Source organism: Rhinoderma darwinii, chromosome 5 (genome assembly GCF_050947455.1).
Source record: "Rhinoderma darwinii isolate aRhiDar2 chromosome 5, aRhiDar2.hap1, whole genome shotgun sequence".
In the NCBI taxonomy this organism is placed as follows: domain Eukaryota; kingdom Metazoa; phylum Chordata; class Amphibia; order Anura; family Rhinodermatidae; genus Rhinoderma; species Rhinoderma darwinii.
Genome location: NC_134691.1, coordinates 88,282,107 through 88,303,374, shown reverse-complemented (window position 1 = coordinate 88,303,374; position 21,268 = coordinate 88,282,107). Strand labels below are relative to the sequence as shown.

Here is a 21,268-nt window from a genome sequence, read left to right as displayed (position 1 = left end):
CAACCCCTTTTAAGTGTACCTATCACTATAATTCTTGCAGTATTCTGTAGTACATGTAAACCAATATATCTTATTAGGTTATGTTTAGATGACGGGTTATTCAGTCGGATTTCTGCAGTGGATTTGCTTTTTCATCTTCTGCAGATCTGAACATGACCCCAGTCAATAAAAAAAAAAATAAGTTCTGCGCCGTGGATTTCAAATCCACGTGAAAACTTGTTGCGCAAATGAGGCCTTAGAGGAAAGTGAATTCTTCCTCGTTTTCCAGCAGCATGTAGATCCTCTTTCCCTGGCTGCAGGCTCTGTAAATGTTAAAAAAAAAAACCTGATCAGTCCCAAAAAATTTGATGTAAATACTGTAAATAGTAGCCATGGAGGAGGGATCAAATCTGCAGCTTTTCTTTTTTTCTCTTTGAGACACGATGCTGATAGGGGAGCAGAACACCGGGATCTAGCATCACACCAGAAAAAGCCCACTGACCCAAAAGGCATGGAGAGAAAATATGCATTTATGAAACGCATGCAGATGTAAAAAGTATAAAAAACCAAGAGGTTCTAAGCAATTTTTGTCTGTACTGGCGATAAATCTACAGCTACCTAAGGACTAATAGTGATTTTCTATATGAATAGGTATACTTTTAAACAGCATTCTTCAGATTAACTTCAAAAAGATAATTATTTTTACACTGATCCATCATCGTCACATTTGACATAAGAATTTATTGCCTAAATCTGGTTCAATTTTGTGTAAGTAAAAAACTAATTTTTCATTCACACCTGACTCCATCTGCATGCATTACCTAAATCAGGAAATATTTAACATGAAAAGTTTTTGTGGCTTAAAAACACATTTGAGTCAATACCTGAGGAAAAGTTGTACTTCTGGAGGACAGAGCGACTGTAAAAACTGCAGGTCGTTTAAAGAGATATCCGGAAGCTCACTATCAAACCTTCTTGGCTTTCGTGTCTAAATTGCAAATGTAAAATTTTTTTACTTATGAAAACAATAATGAAAACAAATACAATTCTACAAATTGAATAAAAGTACATTTTTGAAATGCACACACACACACACACACACACACACACACACACACACACACACACACACACACACACACACACACACACACAATGGATTTGTTTTTTTACCAGGGAATATTATCGTTAAGGCTTCCCACCAGCTAAATTTCTGAAAGGAGAATCAGTCCTTTTCAAGAGCTGCGTCAATTGCAATTCATTAAGCCAACCAGAAAGTTACTCTATACTGATGAGAAGCATTGACTTACAGGGTAGTCACCTATATTTGGAACTAGAGAGCGTGTTTTCTTCCTTCTGGAGGAGAGATATTTTGTATACTTTTTCCCAGTGAACATCACCCTTAAAGGGTAACTAAAATTTACAAAAACTTTTGACATGTCATGGTGATAAGTCAAAAGTTTTGATTGGTGGGGGTCCTTAAATTGACACAGACAGAAATTGAAGTGTAGCATATCCCATTGACTGCAATGGTATATGTCATGTTTCTGTATTATTACTGGGTAGAATAGAATAGAACTCTACTCTATCCAGCCCACCGAAGGCAAAAGAAACCCGAAGGAACAAGGGATAACTGAAGCCAACTGATGGCATTTGGCCAATATAGAAATCCTACTGAAGACAATGGCGGCATCATCGGAAATGTTTCTCTGTTTTCCATTTAAAAAAAACACTGGAATACAGGATTGAAGGCCACCAACATTTAACGAAGCATTTTGCATTGAAAATATTGATAGTGAACGTGATGAAAAAGAAAAAAAAAAACAGCACTTTTTGGTTCTCCAAGTCATAAAAGTAACAGATACCAAACAAAAGAAAGATTGATGTAGTAATTAAGTTATACATACACAGAAAGATGAAGGCCAAGAGTCAAGTCCTCTAAACAGCCGATTTCGTAAATATGATTTCCCTGTTTAAATAAAATTGGCATTAGTGACCACATACAGAGTGAAACACCAAGATTAAAATACAATGTAAAAGATAACAAATGTATCCAATATACATTTTACGCCCCTCAGTTATTTTATTACATTTAATAATTGGGAAACCTTGGGTCCTGGCATTCACGTGGATGTTACTTTGACGCATACCACCTGCCTAAACATTGTTGCACACCAATTACACCCCTTCATGGCAATGCTCTGTCACACTGCAAAAATTGTTTAGGAATAGTTTGAGGAATATGACAAAAAATTCAAGGTGTTGACCTGACCTCATGAATCAGATGTGCTGTAAAAACAAGTCCGATCAATGGAGGCCCCTACTTGCAACTTACAAGACTTTAAGGATCAGCTACTAACATCTTGGTGTCTACATGACAACAAAAACTTAATACTAGTGATGGTGCACGCCATGGCACAACTCAATAAGAAGTTTTAAGTAAATAGCTGGAAACATGCTTTGAATAAAAATATTCTTGTTATGTTTTTATAGTGATCTTCTTAATCTTAATTTTAATATTTACCTTCTTAACATGTACCACACACTAATTCATTGGAGTATAATATTAAAGGGGTTTTATTGCATATATCAATTGGATACTAAAAGGGTATGCCCAATTTAGAGAAATCTATAAAGACATTTCGAGTTCAAATAAGAAGGTCCCTCATTTGAGATCTCCATCAAGTAATCGGTCCAAAAAATAAGTCGGTCTCTCTCTCAAAAGGACGTTCCTTCATTAAACAGAGAGCCTTATTCATTTTAACTGGCACGGTGTAATGTATTACTTTTCCTGCAGTGGCGCTACAAGGAAAGATTTCTGGTGATTCCTGGGGTTCAAAGATAGCAGGAATAATTCCAGAATGTCCTATACTTGGATGACTGATAACCAAGCACCATATTAATAACTACAAGAAGAACATTGATATGTAAGCAGGCAGGAAGAAAGGAAACGTGGAGCAGTCAGGTTAAAATAATTTGTATATGTATTAACTTTTTTTATCTGCCTGCATTCCTATTAGGACACTGTCCTAAACATGTAAAGAAACTCTTCAGGAAGAGTTAATGCTGGAGAAAGATCTGAATATAATGCACAGTAGAATTATGTTGCTATTTTATCATCACATTCTGCTCTAAATGGCATATTAATGACTCCGATGCCTTACAAATCAAGAGACAAATATAATACAATACTTACTAAAGATTTTCCCAAAAGTTTCCCTTTTTGCCTTCTCGTTTTCGTAAAGAGATTTTCCATCTTTTACTAAGGCATTTGCCCACTGTAACAGCAGAATTACTAAAGTTAATAACTCAAACTGAAAATTATTTAATCCAAAGAGCACAAGGGACACATGAAACATGACATGTATTGTATAAATTATAGTATTGTAAAGAGCACCCACTTAAAGCAGCCTGTTCCGTCGAGACAGAATGTGCACTTACTCTTTAAAGTAAAACTCTGAGCAAATTTTCATAATTAGTAGAAGGGACCGACAAGGGTCACTTAACATACATGGGCTGTTCAATAATATACCCTGGTTTTCAAATCTAAATTTTTGATATGCAATATTCACTGTAGATCCTTAACACCACAGGAAATAACAAAATGGTTTCAGGTTACTGGGCTGTCAAAAGGAATCCCTCTTCTATGACATCACTTCCTGCTCTGCAGCCATTGGCTGAAGATTCACCCCCGCAGACTTCCTACTTTGCTAAACTGTTCAGGAAAAACTTTTTTGCTAATTTAGCATGCCAATCCATCCCTGCAAAGTAAGTGAGCTCCATAAAAATGGTCTATGAAGTTTACTGTGATAAAACTTGACTATCCTGCAAAAGGTCCTAAAATTTACACCAGCAAACCCATTTTAGAATGCCAGGTGTGAATCAGACCTTCTAGCTTAACCATACAAATGATCTAATGCTGAATGAACATCTATATAGTAATTTTTAAAATGTAATGGCAAACGATTCAAAATTATTTTCAAAACAAAAAGATCCCAAAAACAAAAAAACATTTACTGCATGGTATACTGCTTTTCTACCATAGGAGTCAATGGGCAATGTATGCAACTGCATGAAGTTCAATTGCATATATCGAGACTATACGTACGAGGCATACAGCGGGCATATACCCCAAACAGAGCCTTAAAGATTAACAAAGCACTTGGATTACCTCAAGCAAATGGTAACAATCCTAAAATCTCTTTTCAGCTTGTGTATCCACTCCGCATTTACAGTAATACACACACAAAAATTATAGTGATTTACCTCTCTGTAGTGTTTTGTGAACATTTTTCTTCTTACAACTTCAACCACTGCTAAGCAATACATTTGAGGAACTGTACTAAGAGCCTCCACTATTTTAATCCTTTCAAGTAACTCAGTTAAGAGTCGGAATAAAGCCTGAAGTTTCTCCCCATCTTGATCAGCATGCAGCATTACGAAGCAGCACCACCTAAAATAAAATAAAAAAACAACAATAAACAGAAAACAAGATTGCAAGGGGCTTAAAATAAATTTAATAACACATTTGGTTTTCCTGACTTGGCTTTCCCTGACGAAGCTACGGCGAAACGCGTGTCTGTGGTGCGTAACTGGTCCTCTCTTTGTTTCCCTGTGTTCCAGCCCAGCTGCACTTTGCAGGTATTGTTCCTATCAAGATACTTCTAAACCTTTTCATTTATTGGGTTTCATGTGTGGTTACTTATCCCCATGTCTGATGACATCAATTTACTTATATTGCTATTGTGATTTGTTTCATATCCTGGTACCTCCCTCTTTCTATAACTCTACGTTATAAACATTGGATTAAATGATATTTAATTACGTATTGATTCTGTATAGGACCTTGACGCAGTCTCTAATTTTGTGATGCCCACTGCATCTTTTCTTTCTCTGTTTCATTGTGAAGGTTGCATTTTTATCTACCTGTACATGTTTGTATATTTTAGCTTGATTATTCAATAAAATATATATTTTTATCGTTTATACAAGGTCGTGTTTTGTCCTCAATAGGTTCTATATATTTGAGTTACACGTACCATTATATCGAGGGTTGTTCTAGATTTGGTTACAATTGGTGCTCAGTTATGAGCATTGTGAAAGGGTTGTCCACTTTTTATTTTTTCTATTAATTTATTTATAGAACAGGAAACCATACAGATAACTAGATAATTATACAGATAACGAGGCTCCCATAGGAATGCATTGAGAGCCTGAGTTCCGGATTTCTCAAAAGCACAGTGATTCCAGACCAGGTCAGATTGTGATCATGTGGGCGGCGCCGAAAACTATGTGATGCAAGGATCGGTAAGTATTTCTGCACACAGCACTCCACTGAAACACCAATGTACAAATGGCGGGGGGAATTAAAAACCAAAAAAAGTGCTCCTTTAAGATGGTTTTCTGGGCCTGGATTTTTATGGATTGGCCGGTAGTATTGGTAGAGAGATTTGCATTCCCTTCCCACTCCAGTAGTGGATTTAGTCTAGCCCAAATTAGTACAGGTGTGCTCACTGGGCTATTTAGAGCTGCAGTAAATGCAGTCCAAGTTCAGAGCCTGAAAATCCACAAAAGGATAGTGTGGAAAGCCTGAACCAACTCCTTAACGACCAGCCACCGTCTTTTGACGGCAGGCGGTGCATGTCCTTAGACTACAGCGACGTCTTTTGGAAACGCTGTAGAAGAGGCTGATGAGCGCACATCCTCTAAGCAGGAACGGTAACTTACAGCTCCCGTTCTCAGAGCAGCTTGCTAAATACAGCTGGGGTCGGACAACATTCAGACCCCAGCTGTTTAATCCTTTGATCACCGCGGTCAATGACCGCGGCAAGATCAATGGGAGTTCCCCGCTTTGATCTAGTCATCGGAAACGCGGTGATGTGATCAAACACCGAGGAATCCCTCTGCAGTCAGCCCTGGGGACCTACTAAGGAACCCAGGGCTGTCTGTTCAGTAAGCCTGCTGTTCGGGCACACTATGTGCTGCTCTAACAGCAGCCTGTGTCAAAGTGACACAGTGTAATGTATTAACATACAAGAGTATGCTAATACATTACAAGTAAAAAATAACGTTATAAATAAAGTTATCCCTTAATGGGATTTTTAAAAAAAGTAACAAAGAAAATAAATAAATAGAAAAAAAAAAAAAAAGTGTCACCTTTTTAGGCCCGGTCATTAAAGGGATAAAATTGAAAAGGTATCGACATTCTTATTGCCAACCAAATACGCACAGATCCAAACAATATAAATCGCTTCTATATTTCTAAGAAATGCAAACTTACTTTAATCGAACTTGTAAGTTATTGGCAAGCTCCTGTTTGGCAGTGGTACATTTCTGTTTGATATCCAACAGCTTTCTGTGGTTTGTTAACATGATCATTAGTTGATTTGCATGGCTCAAACACAAATCGGGTAACACAGAGGGGTCCTTCAAGTTTTCAGCCCGCTTCTGATTGGCTAAAAATCCCTAAAAGGCAAAGCAAAAAACATTCATTAGATCACTACTGAATATAAAACACTTTACTAGCTTTTATTTTGAAATAATATAGAAAGGAATGATATACACTACTCAGAAAAATGAAGGGAACATTTAAATCCCACATTAGATCTCGATGAATGAAAGATTTAAGTTGAACATCTTTACTCATATAAATTGCTTTAAAGAGGCTCTGTCACCAGATTTTGCAACCCCTATCTGCTATTGCAGCAGATAGGCGCTGCAATGTAGATTACAGTAACGTTTTTATTTTTAAAAAACGAGCATTTTTGGCCAAGTTATGACCATTTTTGTAATTATGCAAATGAGCCTTGCAAAAGTCCAAGTGGGTGTGTTTAAAAGTAAAAGTCCAAGTGGGCGTGTATTATGTGCGTACATCGGGGCGTTTTTAATACTTTCACTAGCTGGGCGCTGTGAAGAGAAGTAACATCCTCTTCTCTTCAGAACGCCCAGCTTCTGACAGTGCAGATCTGTGACGTCACTCACAGGTCCTGCATCGTGACGGCCACATCGGCAGCAGAGGCTACAGTTGATTCTGCAGCAGCATCAGCGTTTGCAGGTAAGATCGACTTACCTGCAAACGCTGTTGCTGCTGCAGAATCAACTGTAGCCTCTGGTGCCGATGTGGCCGTCACGATGCAGGACCTGTGAGTGACGTCACAGATCTGCACTGTCACAAGCTGGGCGTTCTGAAGAGAAGAGGATGTTACTTCTCATCAGAGCGCCCAGCTAGTGAAAGTATTAAAAACGCCCCGATGTACGCACATAATACACACCCACTTGGACTTTTACTTTTAAACACACCCACTTGGACTTTTGCAAGCCTCATTTGCATAACTACAAAAATGGTCATAACTTGGCCAAAAATGCTCGTTTTTTTAAAATAAAAACGTTACTGTAATCTACATTGCAGCGCCTATCTGCTGCAACAGCAGATAGGGGTTGCAAAATCTGGTGACAGAGCCTCTTTAAACAAAATGTATCAACGGTCAATGGAAACCAAAATCATCAACCAATTGAGGGCTAGATGCTAAATCACCCAGAAAATCAAGGCAAAAAATTTAAATCACAGGCAGACCCAATTTGCATGAATTTCATCAGAGCAACTCATAATGTGACTCAGTAGTGTGTATGGGCCCCCCTTGTCTGTATGCACTCCCATCAACATTTGAGCATGACCCTGATAAAATTGCGGATGGTGTCCTAGGGGATCTCCTCCCAGATTTGGATCAGGGCAGTGAGCTCATGGACAGTCACTATTGCTACTTGGCAGCGTCGAATGCACTGATTCATAATGTTCCAGAGGTTCTTAATTGGATTCAGGTCTGGGGAACGTGAGGGCCAGTCAATGGCATCAATGCCTTCATCATTCATGAACTGCCTACACACTCGGGCCACATGAGGCCGGGCATTGCCCTGCAACAGGAGGAACTCAGGGCCCACTGCACCAGCGTAAGCTCTGACAATGACCATGAGAATTTCATGCTGGTACCTAGGGCTGGGCGATTAATCAAATTAATTAGATTAATTCGCCATTTCAAGTTGGCACGGTTGTGGATTTGCCCAGAATCGTGAAATCGTTACAGGACTCGCAGGAGAAAAAAATAAAAGCTTTATTAGCAAGCAGACACGCTGCACAGCGCATCTACTTTAATGAATGCCAACAATGAACAGGAGCAGGAGTGAGGACTGGGGTTTGCTAACTGTGTGTAATACTGTGAGGCCAGAGATTGTTTGTTTCATACAGAGTCCCGCTCTCCCGGGCAGCTTTTTAACCCATTCAGTTCCGGCTGCATTTCAAGGATTAAGAAGCTATAGCCACCCTATAGACAGGCTAATTGTAACATAAGGACACGTTAAAGGGCCTATTACACTGGCCAATTTTGGCCGATGCAACGAGCGCTCGTTTGCTCCCGTCACAAGGAGCTATATATGAGGATGATCGCTCGTTACTCCGATCGCTCGCCCTCATACATTATCATCATGTCGGCAGCGTGTCTCACGGTTTACACAGGGTGATGTGCTGCCGACAATGATAATAACGTTTTTGAAAACTATATGATCAGCAGATGAACGATCGCTGCCCTGTTTACACTGGGCAATTATCGGAAACGGTCTATGAACGCTTGTCTGCCAGATCATTGCCCAGTGTGAAAGGGCCTTAAGCGTGTATGTCTGGATTTTTCCAGGCTTACACTCTAACCGTAGGGAAAAAGTGATGTGAATGGGACCTTGTGTCTATTTTGCCTCAGGTCTCACTGTTCTCCTGCTTCTCATATATGCACCACATCAAATATACTGTACATTTTTTACTACAAATGTACCATATATACCCTATCTTAGTATGGTTTTTTTTCAGTTTATTTAACAAAAATCAAGATTCAAATAGAAAATAGTCTATAGTGTTGAAAAAAATCTAATTCTATTTTTTGGCAAAATCGCCAGCCCTACTGGTACCAAACAGCAGTAAGAGTTCTGTTGGCTAGAACGTGGAGGTTTGTGCGACCCTCCAAGGATATGTATGCCTCCACAGACCCATCGCCAAATCAGTCATGTTGGATGATGTTGCAGGCAGCGTAACGTTCACCACGGCGTCTCCAGACTCTTCCACGTCTGTGATGTGCTCAGCGTGAACCTGCTCTCATCTGTAAAGAGAACAGGGCGCCAATGGTGGACCTGCCAATTCTGGTGTTCTCTTGCATATGCGCTCTGAGAACAGGTCCCACTACAGGATGTTGGGCACTCATGTCACCTTAATGTAGTCGGTTTCTGATAGTCGGTCAGAAACATTTTGCAGGGTAATATTTGCAAAGTCGCTTAACTTTTGCATGCACTTGAAGGCTTAGTTCACAAACACTAAATTCTCAAATATTGTCAGCTGGTAATGAACTCAGAATTAGTGACACCGCGAAGGTACTGGTCTGATCACAGTGTATTTTGACCCATCTCTGACATATACCTCAGACTTATGCCACTGTATAACCAAGCAGTGGCATGCACTGTGGCATACCCCGGCCTTTGGCCACAAGGTAAAATAAAAAACGTATACCGCACAGTAAGCAGCTTTCCTATATAGTAAATAAGCAAAACAAAAAAAAAAATGTATGCCAGCGCATGCCTTCTTGATAGAGTTAAAAAGAAATGTGATTATTACTCCAGCCTACAAAATAGATGATTCTGTTGCCTGAAGGCAACACGACGGTCCCGTAAATACAGATCAGCAGATAAGCAAGTAAAACAAATATCTGCACGTTCTATAGAGTAAAAAAACAAGCTACAGAATTCGCAAAGAAAAGTATACTAGTGGTCAGGAAACGGATTAGCATTAGGGTCAGCACAGCACTATCTGTAACCTTAGCCTAGCAGTGGGATTTCACATCAGAATCAACTATTTTAACTCATCTGCCAAGGCCAAACAGATGGAAGGAGGTCCAAGTTCGTGCCCTATTTTCTAAGCAATTTTACAGAGATTGCAAACTGGCATCCAATGTTACACAACAATGCAGATAACGCACAGCCCGCTCCTCGAAGAAGAAAATACCAGCAAATGGGAATCAACAATGGTTATTCTATACATTAAACCACATGGTCCTATGGCTAATTATTAAAATAAGACTAAATACTTCAAGATTGTTAACATTTATTCCAATGTCAGACCAAATCAGTATAGCTGAAGTGTACCCAATGCTACGCCAGCCTGAGAAAAGACCCTGCCAGATGGGTTTACCGGGACTGCATCTGTTACATTGTGACAACGGAGCCTTTTTTGTATTATCGAGCAGTCAAGATGACGGGCACTGGCTTGTCATAAGGGAAGACAGCGATCAAATAAATTCAGATACTGATAGTTGTCGAACAAGGTCGCTCATTATATTTATCCCCAATAATATCCATGAAGACAAAAGCATGTTAGGGATGCCCCTCTCCAACACCTTTAAAGGTGTATTTGAAAGTGAAAGGTTAGTTGAGGTTTTTCGTGTAGGTAAGAGCTTCTAGAGCTCAAGAATATCCCTAATGGTGGGTGGAATTGTAAGATCTCGAGTTCCAAAAAAGTGAAGTGGAGAAAATAGATTGGTAAATTTTTGATTTAACCAAATAATTTTCAATTATCACCCAATATCTGGATATATAATTAACCCATAATTAACAGAATTGATCAAAAATACTTCCCCCGAATACTAGACAATTGAAGGACATCCCAGTCCTGCTTTAGAGATCGGTTGAAATATAAGGTCTGCTTGTACTCATGTTATTTTTAAAATGAATGACCATATAATGGAGTGTAGTTCTTTTAAACATATTAGAATATAAATGGGTAGGTTACGAAATACATATATAGTATCTGTGCAATAATAATCATTTTAACCGTGACTATTCAAAGAGATTCTAGATGAATGTGTTCTTGTGGGACTCCTTTAATTTTATTTAGGAGTTTTTCACAATTAGCTGACAGTAGGTCATCTGATGGGAAGGTGAGTTGTATACCCATATTTTGCGAGTAGAGTTTTAAAAAAAAAATAGAATCCAACCCATATTCGATACTTGGCACTATTTCGTTTCTAACAAGAAGTGTTGCTAAAATTGTTTTCAACTTGCATAGCTGCGGTAAGGGCTTTGTTCAGGTTGGTGAAAAATCAAATGATATTTTCTGCAAATAATCCAATTTTGTGATAATTTTGGACTATTGTGACATTAGGGAAGACATGAATCTGTTCACGTTTAGTTACCCTTTAACCCCTTAACGACCAAGGACGAAAATGAACGTCATGGTCGGCTGCTAGTTCCCGCACCATGACGTTCATTTTCGTCCGCATTTCAAACTGTCACTCTGTGTAAACACAGAGTGACAGACCCGCGCTGACAGTTGTCCCCGACAGCTGAGACATCAGTCTTGGCGGACAGCGGACCATCGCCGCTGATTTCGGCAGTTAACCCCTTAAGTGCGGCGACGGATTGCCGTCGCCGAATTTAAGTGGTTTGAAGCACATCAGCAGCCCCCACGAAGTGATCGTGGGGGCTACCGATGCTTGTCACGGCAATCGGAGGTCAGATAATGACCTCCGGGTTGCCATGCACGGAAGCCTCGGAGGAACAGCGTCCGGCCGTTCCTCCTCTGCTTCCTGTCAGTGTGACAGTCACGTCACAATGACAGTTAGAGTACATTACACTACGTGTGTACTCTAATGTACTCTAGCAGCGATCAAAGCTGCAAGACTAAGTGTCCCCTAGTGGGACATGTAAAAAAAAGTAAAAAAAAGTAATAAAAATGTTTTAAAAAAAGTGTAAAAATAAAAAGTTAGAAGTTCTATAAACACTAAATGCTTTTTTTCCTATAATAAGACTTTTATTATAGAAAAAAAATGAACACGTTAAAAAAGTACACATATTTGGTATCAGCGTGTCCGTAACGAACCCAACTATAAAACTATAATGTTATTTTTCCCGCACGACGAACACCCCAAAAAAAATCAATAAAAAACTACGACAGAATCACAATTTTTTTGGTCACCACCCCTCCCAAAATAGAGAATAAAAAGTGATCAAAAAGTCGCATGTACCCGAAAATAGTACCAATAAAAACTTCTATCCGTCCCGCAAAAAACAAGCCCGTACACAGCTTTTTTGACAAAAAAATTAAAAAATTATGGCCCTCAGAATATGGTGACACAGAATTTTTTTTTTTATAAATAAGTCATTTTATTGCGCAAACGCTAAAAAAAAGGACCAAACCTATATACATCTGGTATCGCCGTAATCGTACTAACACGCAGAATAAAGTAAAAATGTCACCTATAGCGTACGGTGAGCGCCGCAAAAAGAAAACCTAAAAAACGGTGTCAGAATTACTGTTTTTTGCTCAGGATTGCAAAAAAATTGAATAAAAAGTGAAAAAAAAAAAAAAATCGCATGTACCCCAAAATGCTACCAATGAAAACTACAGATTGTCCCGCAAGAAATAAGCCCTCACACCGCTCTATTGATGGAAAAATAAAAAAGTTATGGCTCTTGGAAAGCGGGGAGTGAAAATCTAAAATATGAAAGCAAAAAATGGATCAGTCCTGAAAGGGTTAATTCATTTCTAATGAAAAAACTTTTGACCACATGTGGGGTATTTCCGTACTCGGGAGAAATTGCTTTATAAAAAATGGTTGTTTTTTTCCTCCTTTATCCCTTGTGAAAATGAGAAAATTCAACATTTTAGTGGAAAAAATGTTGATATTAATTTTCGCGCCCTAATTCCAATAAACTCTGCAAAAGACCCGTGGGGTCTAAATGCTCACTATACCCCTAGAAAAATTTCTTGAAGGTTTTTCCAAAATGGGGTAACTTTTCGTGGGTTTCCACTGTTTTGGTCCCTCCAGTGCATTGCAAATGCGACATGGCACCGAAAACCATTCCAGCAAAATCATAAATCCAAATGGCGCTCCTTCCCTTCTGAGCCCTGCTGTGGGTCCAAACAGCAGTTTATTACCACATATGGGGTATTGTCGTAATCGGGAGACATTGCTTTACAAATGTTGGGGTGCATTTTCTTCGTTATTCCTTGTAAATAATAAAAATTTCTATGTTGTTTCAGATAAAAAGTACATATTAATTTTTACAGACTAATTCCAATATATTTAGCAAAAAACCTGTGTGGTCAAAATGCTAACTATACCCCTAGATAAATACCTTAAGGGGTCTAGTTTTCGAAATGGGGTCGTTTATGGGGAGTTTCTATCGTTCTGGCAGCTCAAAGCTTCTCCAAATGTACAGTGGGGCCTAAAACATTTTCAAGCAAAATATGAGTCCTGAAAGCCTCCGGGTGTTCCCTTCCTTTGGGGCCCTGCCGTGTGCCCAAACAACGCATTAGGGCCACAATGTGGGTATTTTTGAAAACAGGAGAAAGAGGGTGATAGATTTTGGGGTGTGTTTCTTCATTTTCATGTTCGCTTTACAAAGAAATCGGTCTTCAAACTAATACTTTTATGAAAAAAGTGAAATAATTTTTTTTTTCACCTGATATGCATTAAATTTAGCAAAGAACTGTGGGGTCAAAACACTTACTATACACCTAAATAATTACGTTATGGGGTCTAGTTTTCTAAATGGGGTCGTTTATGGGGAGTTTCTATCGTTCTGGCAGCTCAAAGCCTCTCCAAATGTACAGTGGGGCCTAAAACATTTTCAAGCAAAATATGAGTCCTGAAAGCCTCCGGGTGCTCCCTTCCTTTTGGGTCCTGCCGTGTGTCCAGGCAGCGCATTAGGACCACAATGTTGGTATTTTTGAAAACAGGAGAAACAGGGTGATAGATTTTGTGGTGTGTTTCTTCATTCTCATGGTCGCTTTACAAAGAAATTGGTCTTCAAACTGATACTTTTATGAAAAAAAGTAAATTTTTTTTTTTCACCTGCTATGTATTAAATTTAGCAAAAAACTGTGGGGTCAAAATACTTACTATACCCTTAGGTAAATACCTTAAGGGGTCTAGTTTTCTAAATGGGGTCGTTTGTGGGGGTTTCCATCACTCTGAGACCTATGAGCCTCTGAAAACCTGGCTTGGTGCAGGAAAACAAAATGTACTTACAAATTGAACAATAATTTTATAAATTTTGAAGTCCTCTAAATTGCTGAAAATTTATTTTATTTTTTCAAAAGTGCTGCCAAAATAGAGTAAAGAGATAGAAATATATATTTAATTAAAAAAATTGTACAGTATGTGTGTACATATGTGACATATTGCAGTTAAAAATAGGGGAAAATTGTAATTTTTACAAAATTTCTTCCATTTTTCTATTTTTTTATTAATTTCCGCAAATCGTATCAGTCTACTTTTACCACTAAAATAAAGTACAACATGTGACGAAAAAACAATGTCAGAATTACTTGGATATTCAAAACTTTCACAGAGTTATTCTCTGATAAAGTCAGACATACCAGATTTGACAAATCTGGCTTGGTCATTAAGGTACAAACATGGCTTGGTCATTAAGGTACAAACATGCCCGGTCATTAAGGGGTTAAAGCAGTTCAGTAGTTCTTTTAGCACAGACTGTCTCAGGTCAGTTAGGAGCGATCTCATGGCATGCTCTGTAATTGGATGGACTAAAGTATAGCTTTGTAATGAATTTTGAAGTCATCAGGACTGCAGTAGACTGCTTTATGCGGTCTGCTTCAGCATTATCGGATTCTAAAGAAGCAGGACTCAGTTGCATAGAGAGTGAGGGTCCTGATCTTCGCCTCTCACGCTGTGAGATTGAGAGGCACCATCTTGACGCTGCTCTGAAAAGAATGCTGTCAGTTTGACTGGGCTTGTCACCCAGGCTCACAGACTTTTTATTGAGCCTGTGCACAGCTCGCTCGGATTTCCAAGGAAAGCCGTTCAGAAACGAAGCAGCACAGAGTGTCGTTTTAGCGATCAGTGGGTGTCTCAATGCTCGTACCTCAAAACTTCTGACATGTCACTATAAAAAACTTTTTGACATGTCAAACGTTTAGATACCTTTTAATCCCTATCGGGATGAATCTATTTTTTGCTTTTTCACTCCCTGCCTCCCAAGAGCCATGACTTTTTTTTATTCTTCCCTCAATAGAGTGGTGTGAGGGCTTATGTTTTGCGGGAGGAGTTTTAGTTTATTTTGCCACTATTTAAAGTACTATGTAATGTACTGGGAAACTGAAAAAAAATCTTTGTGGGATGAAATTGGAAAAAACTGCAATTACTTTTTCTTATGGCTTTCACCATGTGGTAAACATGACAACTTAAAACGCTATTCTGCAGCTCAGTACAATTATGGGGATACCAAACTAATATTGTTTTGTTTTTTAAATATACTTTACTACTTTTACAAAGAGAAAAATATTAGTTAAAAAAAATTGTTTTGTTTCGCCACATTCTGAGGGACATAACTTTTTTGTTGTTTCGTCAATGGAGAGGTATCGGGGCTAATTTTTTGCGGGACATGCTGTAGCTTTTATTGGTACCATTTTTTAGTACATACAACTCTTTGATCACTTTTTACTACATTTGTTTTTGAGAGCTAAGGTGACCAAAAAACAGGGCTGCCATGACAACTATCACCACCCTGACTCGTCGCGGGGGGGGAGTCGATGTGCTCTTCGAGGGAGCCACTCCCTCTAACGGCTTAGATGCCGCGGCCGCTATTGACCACGGTATCTATGGGGTTAAACGGCCAGGAACAGTGCGATTGCTTTTCCTGGCCGTTAGACCAGGGTGTCACCTGTAATACACAGCTGACACTCGCAGCGTATGGATCGGGCTCAGCGCGTGAGCACGCTCCACACTTTACCCCTCTCACAAGGACGTGGGATTACACTGTGGTGTGCGAAGGGGTTAAGGTACTGAACAGCGTAGCTTCCAACAACATTTGGCACCACAAAAAATGTAAACTCTATGTTAGCAGTCTGGGTAATAATTTTTGAATCTGCTAACACCCACATTAATAATAAAATAAACAAACAAAAAAGTCCAGTGATTTATTCTAGTGATGTAATGTTTTCGGCTTCAAGCTTATCCCACAAAGACCCAATTTTATCTTACGTCTCCCCCACAGAAACCTACAGTATGTATCTGTATATCTTTTTCTGGTATACAGATGTATAGACGTTTGACGTAGGGCGAAAACGTGATGTGAAGAGAGCCACAAATATCATCTTAAAAGTTTGTAACAAGTTTAAATGTTTACTTATTCCCAGCCTTCACTATAAAAATGATCATCTTACTTTACCCTTTAATGGAAAATAATTAAAATACTTTCCACCTGTGATATATCAAGCTCAGTGAAGCCAGAAGATTATATAGCAACATTTTACAGTGGAGTCATCCAAAAATAGCTACTGCTTATTTTCAGCTCTTGCCATACACTTGTTATTTGTTGCTACTTGAGTAAACTAATGACAATCTTTTGCGAAGCTTAACATTTTTACGTGACCTGCACAAACTATCCGCCAAACTGTGAGGATCTCTTTCATTAAAAGGAACTTGTCAGCAATTTTGAGGTCTCAAAAGTTTTTTTACAAGGTGATATAGGGGGGCATTTTAAACTTACCATGATTAAATTATGTTTGATTGCCACAGCACCCTGATTGAATGTGCCACAGAGGCGGGACTTGATGTGCAAGTGCTCCTGCACTGCAGGCCCCGCCCCTCTGCTCAGAGACGGCTCTAATGGTTTCCTCATTTGCTGATAGAGCCGTCACTTAGAGAAGAGAGTGGCACTTGCGCCGGGGGATTCAAATATCGGTTTCTCGGTCATGCAGCTTGAATGACCGAGAAAAAGTTACGTTTAAAATGAACTTCCCATCCCCTATATCACCCTGTCAGCAGTTTTTTGGTCTCAAAACTGCTGACCGGTTCCCTTTAATCTGCAAGGAATTAAGAAATTATTCTGCAAGACAATATTACATAGAAGAACTGCTAACCTGAAACTTAAAAAGCTTTATTATTTTTTTTTTACTAAAACGTTAAATTTGGACATTATAAAAAAACACCTTTTACCTCGAGTGACGAGGGGTTAAGAATACAAGTATCCAGTCTAAATAAAATTCTTCTTTTTTTGTATTTGTCATCACAAGCTCATCTGCTTGAGCTAAAGTCATTCTATAAATAATACAATTAAACAAAAAGTGTGATTCATTTCCTACCACGCTGTATTGTTATGTTCATCAATGGATGTGTCCCTTCTCAATTGATTCATACATTTCCAATAGGAATAACAGAGGAACGGCACAACGAATAGATATTTTATGGGCTAAAAGTATATACTAAAACAGACATGTCAAAAGAACTGCCCGATCCTCTTTCATTAGAATTTTTAAAAAAAACAAAACTAATGAGATCAGCCACAGGCAGCTTTCCTGCATGTTGACAGTTTCTTCTACCTGTGGGGAGTAAAAATTAAGTAAAAAAGCTAAATAAATAAATAAATAAATAAAACTACAAGGCAGCAACACAGACAGGACTAATCCATTAGCGTATGAGACGTATCATCCTTCTTTTCTGAAGCATCAACACTGAAGGAATCCGGAAAATCAGTGACTTCAGATTTCATCAGTTTACACACCCATTGCCAAAGATAGAAAGGTCACATTTGCAGGCAGGAGTGTTACAAAGTAAGTTCTTGCAAGAAAGAATGTAAATTGGCCTGAGATTACAAGCCAGCGGGGTAGCTCCTCTATCCTGGCATCTCTTAGAGCCTGGAGATTACATGGTAAAAGTGCTAAACCTGCCCTTAAAAAGCTCTACAGTTGTCCAGGTGTTCCTTTACTTTTTTGCTACACTAACATGGCATGAACTTCCCCTTCAAAGTTCTCTATGGATATGAGAACATTTTAAATCTATATTTGTCTCCTTTGATTATTTTAGGGGCAATTTTATTATTATAATATTTCATTCGCCCCTTTTGGTTAGACTTTACTGTACTTTTTTAGCCTTTACTTTACTGATCCCATGCCTGGTCAAATCTTACCCAAGACTAGAACTGCACTGTAAATAGAGACCGGTAATAACAAAAATACGTATTATCTAAAAGGCAAAATTGGAATCATTTTCATAGGGTTTTCCGAGATTCATATGGTACAATAATTACATAATCTATACATATATAAAATGCTATTAACCGGTTCAGGACCGGGCTATTTTCAGCCTTCAGGACCAGACACCGTTTAGCCATTTTTAGCACGCGTTAAACAGCTATAACTTTTTTATTTGTTGGGCTAGCGACGTGATTTTCACAATGTTTTTTCCGTAGACAATGCAGGTTTCTTTTTTTTTAATCATTTTTATACACATCCTTTTTGCTATTTTAACATTTTTTTAGGCTTAAAGTTTGAAAATAATAGTAATAAAATAAACTTTTTTACTTTTTAGCTATTTTTTTATGGTAATAACATAGTTTTACCCAAATTAGAACTTTTATTCGTGATCGTCCTTGTCTACCGTAAATTTTTATGCATTACATGTCTATTTTAGGGTAAATGGCTCAGGGCTAGTGTTACGACAATGATTGGCGGGTGGAACTTTTTTTTGGGGGTGGGTATTTTATGTGTATTTATTACTAGTTTTTTTGCACTTTACGTTTTTTTTTTTATTATTATGGTCGGTTCCTCAAAAGGTCAGAAAACACCTTTGGGGGACTTTATTTTTTTACACCATGTTTTTCCACTGTGCAGCCCCAGTTACAGGGGAAATCAGCCCTCTTATGGTAACTATTGTCACTAATAGGGCTGTGCTGGGTCTAGTTGGACCTAGCAGCAGCCTGCGACTAACGGCATCCCTGCAATCATGTGACCAGTCACATGATCACCGGGACCAATAGAGGCAGTGGCGCTACCGCTGCCTCTATTCATATACACAGCGCAATGAGCGATGTGTGCAAGAGAACAGAGAAGGTAGAAGCAGCGAAAGCTGCTTCTATCCTCTCCTCAGGGTCCCCGGCAGTCACTGACTGCAGGAAACCCAACATTCAGCTGCCCGATCGCTCGCGCTGTAAATAGTCTATGGCGTGGGTTTTAAGGACACCGACCAACAACCGTAAATACACAGCCAGCGGTAAGGAACCGGTTAAACATAGCTTATGAAGCTTATGCATTCCAATACCCTGCCGCCATAATGTTCAGGCCAGAGCTATAGTGACCTTTTTCAGTTCATGCCATCCTCATGTCCACACAGGACTACCAGTGGTGTGTGGCAGAGGTTGAATATTGCAAACATTGTAAATTTTACATATCACTATATTATATTTTTCCAATATCACAGTATTAATAATATACTGCCCACCTCCAGTCCAAACAGGACATCTTTTAACAGATACAAAATATTCAAGTATAATGTAGGCAGGTTGTTTAGTCTATACATGAACGTGGTCTCACTATGGGTTACGATATATTGCACACTTCTCTAGATTGATGACCTCCAACTGAATGAGCCATAATCTCTCTCAAGTCAACTAAGGATTCTTTTACACCAGCCATAAAAACAAGCGCCAATCAACGAGGCAGCTCATTGATCGGCACTCATTTCACAAGGAGCTACTATCAGTTATGTATGGGGAGGAGCGCTCGCTACTACGATCACTCATCCCCATGCATTACCATCATCTTTACACAGGCAGATGTGCTGCCGACAACAATAATATTTTCTACTGCATAGACGATACGATCAGCTAATAAACGAACGTTTGCTCGTACATCGGCTGATCGCTACCCTGCTTATACAGGGCAATGATCGAGGACGAGTGTTAATATGAATGCTTGTTTGCTCCATCATTGGCCCATGTAAAGTAATTGAGTTTGTTACGGAGAAAGACAGTTTTCTTCATCACTAAAGTATCTTGCAATTTGAAACCATTAGATTTGCTCAGTGAATAGACATGGGCTCAGCATGCCTCCATCAGAACGTGTTACATGAACACAGGAAAGGGAGGTCATCTTCAGTACATTATTTTAGCCTTCAGAAGACTCAGAATAAAGCAATTATACTAAATATGTGCAACAGCAAAAAATACCAGGCTCGAATGCAAGGCACCCGTATGCTTTACTGTAACGCTGCATTATACAAAGCAAAGGGAACATAAAGATAGAAAAAGTTTTCACTATTAGAAAAATCTAATCAGTTTTGGTAGAGTACACGAAAGCAAGCACATATTGACTTTAATTCACGGTAGGCTCTGTTCACATCTGCGTCAGATGCTCCGTTGCATGCAGCGCTATTTATGCCCAGGAAACAATTGAAACACATTGTAAGTAAATGGGGTACATCAAGCGGCGTTGGTATCCGTCCCGTCATATGTTGGATTCAGCAATGCTTTGTGGTTTCTGTTATAAACATTAACCATGATGCAAGTGTGAACATAACCTTACTGACTGTACATGGGACAAGCTGCTCCTTTTATCAATTAAACACATTTGTTGCATTGATCTCACTGTTCCCATGACAAATCAATTGCACAGATAGTTATATTTTTACTGTAATCCAATCATTCTACCAATATCTATATGTCCGCATTCCAGTAATGAAGTCTCTACGGTGAGTGTCCGCAGGGAAATGTAGGGATCAATAACATCTTGGTTTCAAAATGTGAGAAGATAATTCTGCAGATAAATTTCATTCAGAAAATCTTATAGTCTGTGGTGACAATCCGAATTGAACTAACAGAAATCTGGACAAATGGAAATCTGTTTAACTTTTTGGAAATTTTGGCAGACAAAGGGGTTGTCTGTAATTGCAGATCAGTCTTACTCGTTTGAATGATGCGGAGCTGAAATACCAGACCCAACCCATAGAGAACAGCGCTGCTTCTTAAAAAAAAAAAGATGAAACTTTTTTCTAATCACAGACACGCAGACTGGAATGTCCAATGTGGATCAATGGTAAAATTCTGTCGTTTTGCAACAAACATTCCAATAAATCGGTATTATGTAATTTTTATGGTACACAAGGAATCTTTAGAAACCAAAAAAGCTGCCCAATTAATTATAGATGTGGCTTTGTTGTTCATAGCAACTAGTCTTTCTAAACTAATAAAAAATACAGAAAAACGATGGGTTGTTGTGGGCAACACGGCCTGTGCAAAAAAAGTATTTCATGTTCATAGACCAGGCCATAAGAATTGCATGTAGTTCTATTGGGATGAACTACGCATGATCAATTTAGCATAACATTGTCTTGCATCAAATACAGAAGATTTTAGCTCAGTTTAAGCCAAAGCCAGAAGTGGATCAAAACGGAAGGAAAGGTATAAAAAAAAAAAGGACAGATGCATCTCCTTTGTTTTGTTTGGCCAAAAACTTCCA

General features: G+C 38.8%; 1 protein-coding gene across 6 annotated transcripts in view; it reads right to left on the bottom strand.

Annotated features, from left to right (window-relative positions):
- Positions 1–21,268, bottom strand: part of RB1CC1 (RB1 inducible coiled-coil 1) — a 130,856-nt gene that overhangs the window by 53,278 nt on the left and 56,310 nt on the right. For all 6 annotated transcript variants that reach the window (XM_075826250.1, XM_075826249.1, XM_075826247.1 and 3 more), the window contains 5 exons: positions 6,260–6,444; positions 4,246–4,432; positions 3,176–3,257; positions 1,887–1,948; positions 864–967 (listed from right to left, as the gene is read on the bottom strand). In XM_075826250.1, coding sequence (XP_075682365.1) covers positions 864–967; positions 1,887–1,948; positions 3,176–3,257; positions 4,246–4,432; positions 6,260–6,444 — 620 coding nt within the window. The remainder of the gene's footprint in view (positions 1–863; positions 968–1,886; positions 1,949–3,175; positions 3,258–4,245; positions 4,433–6,259; positions 6,445–21,268) is intronic.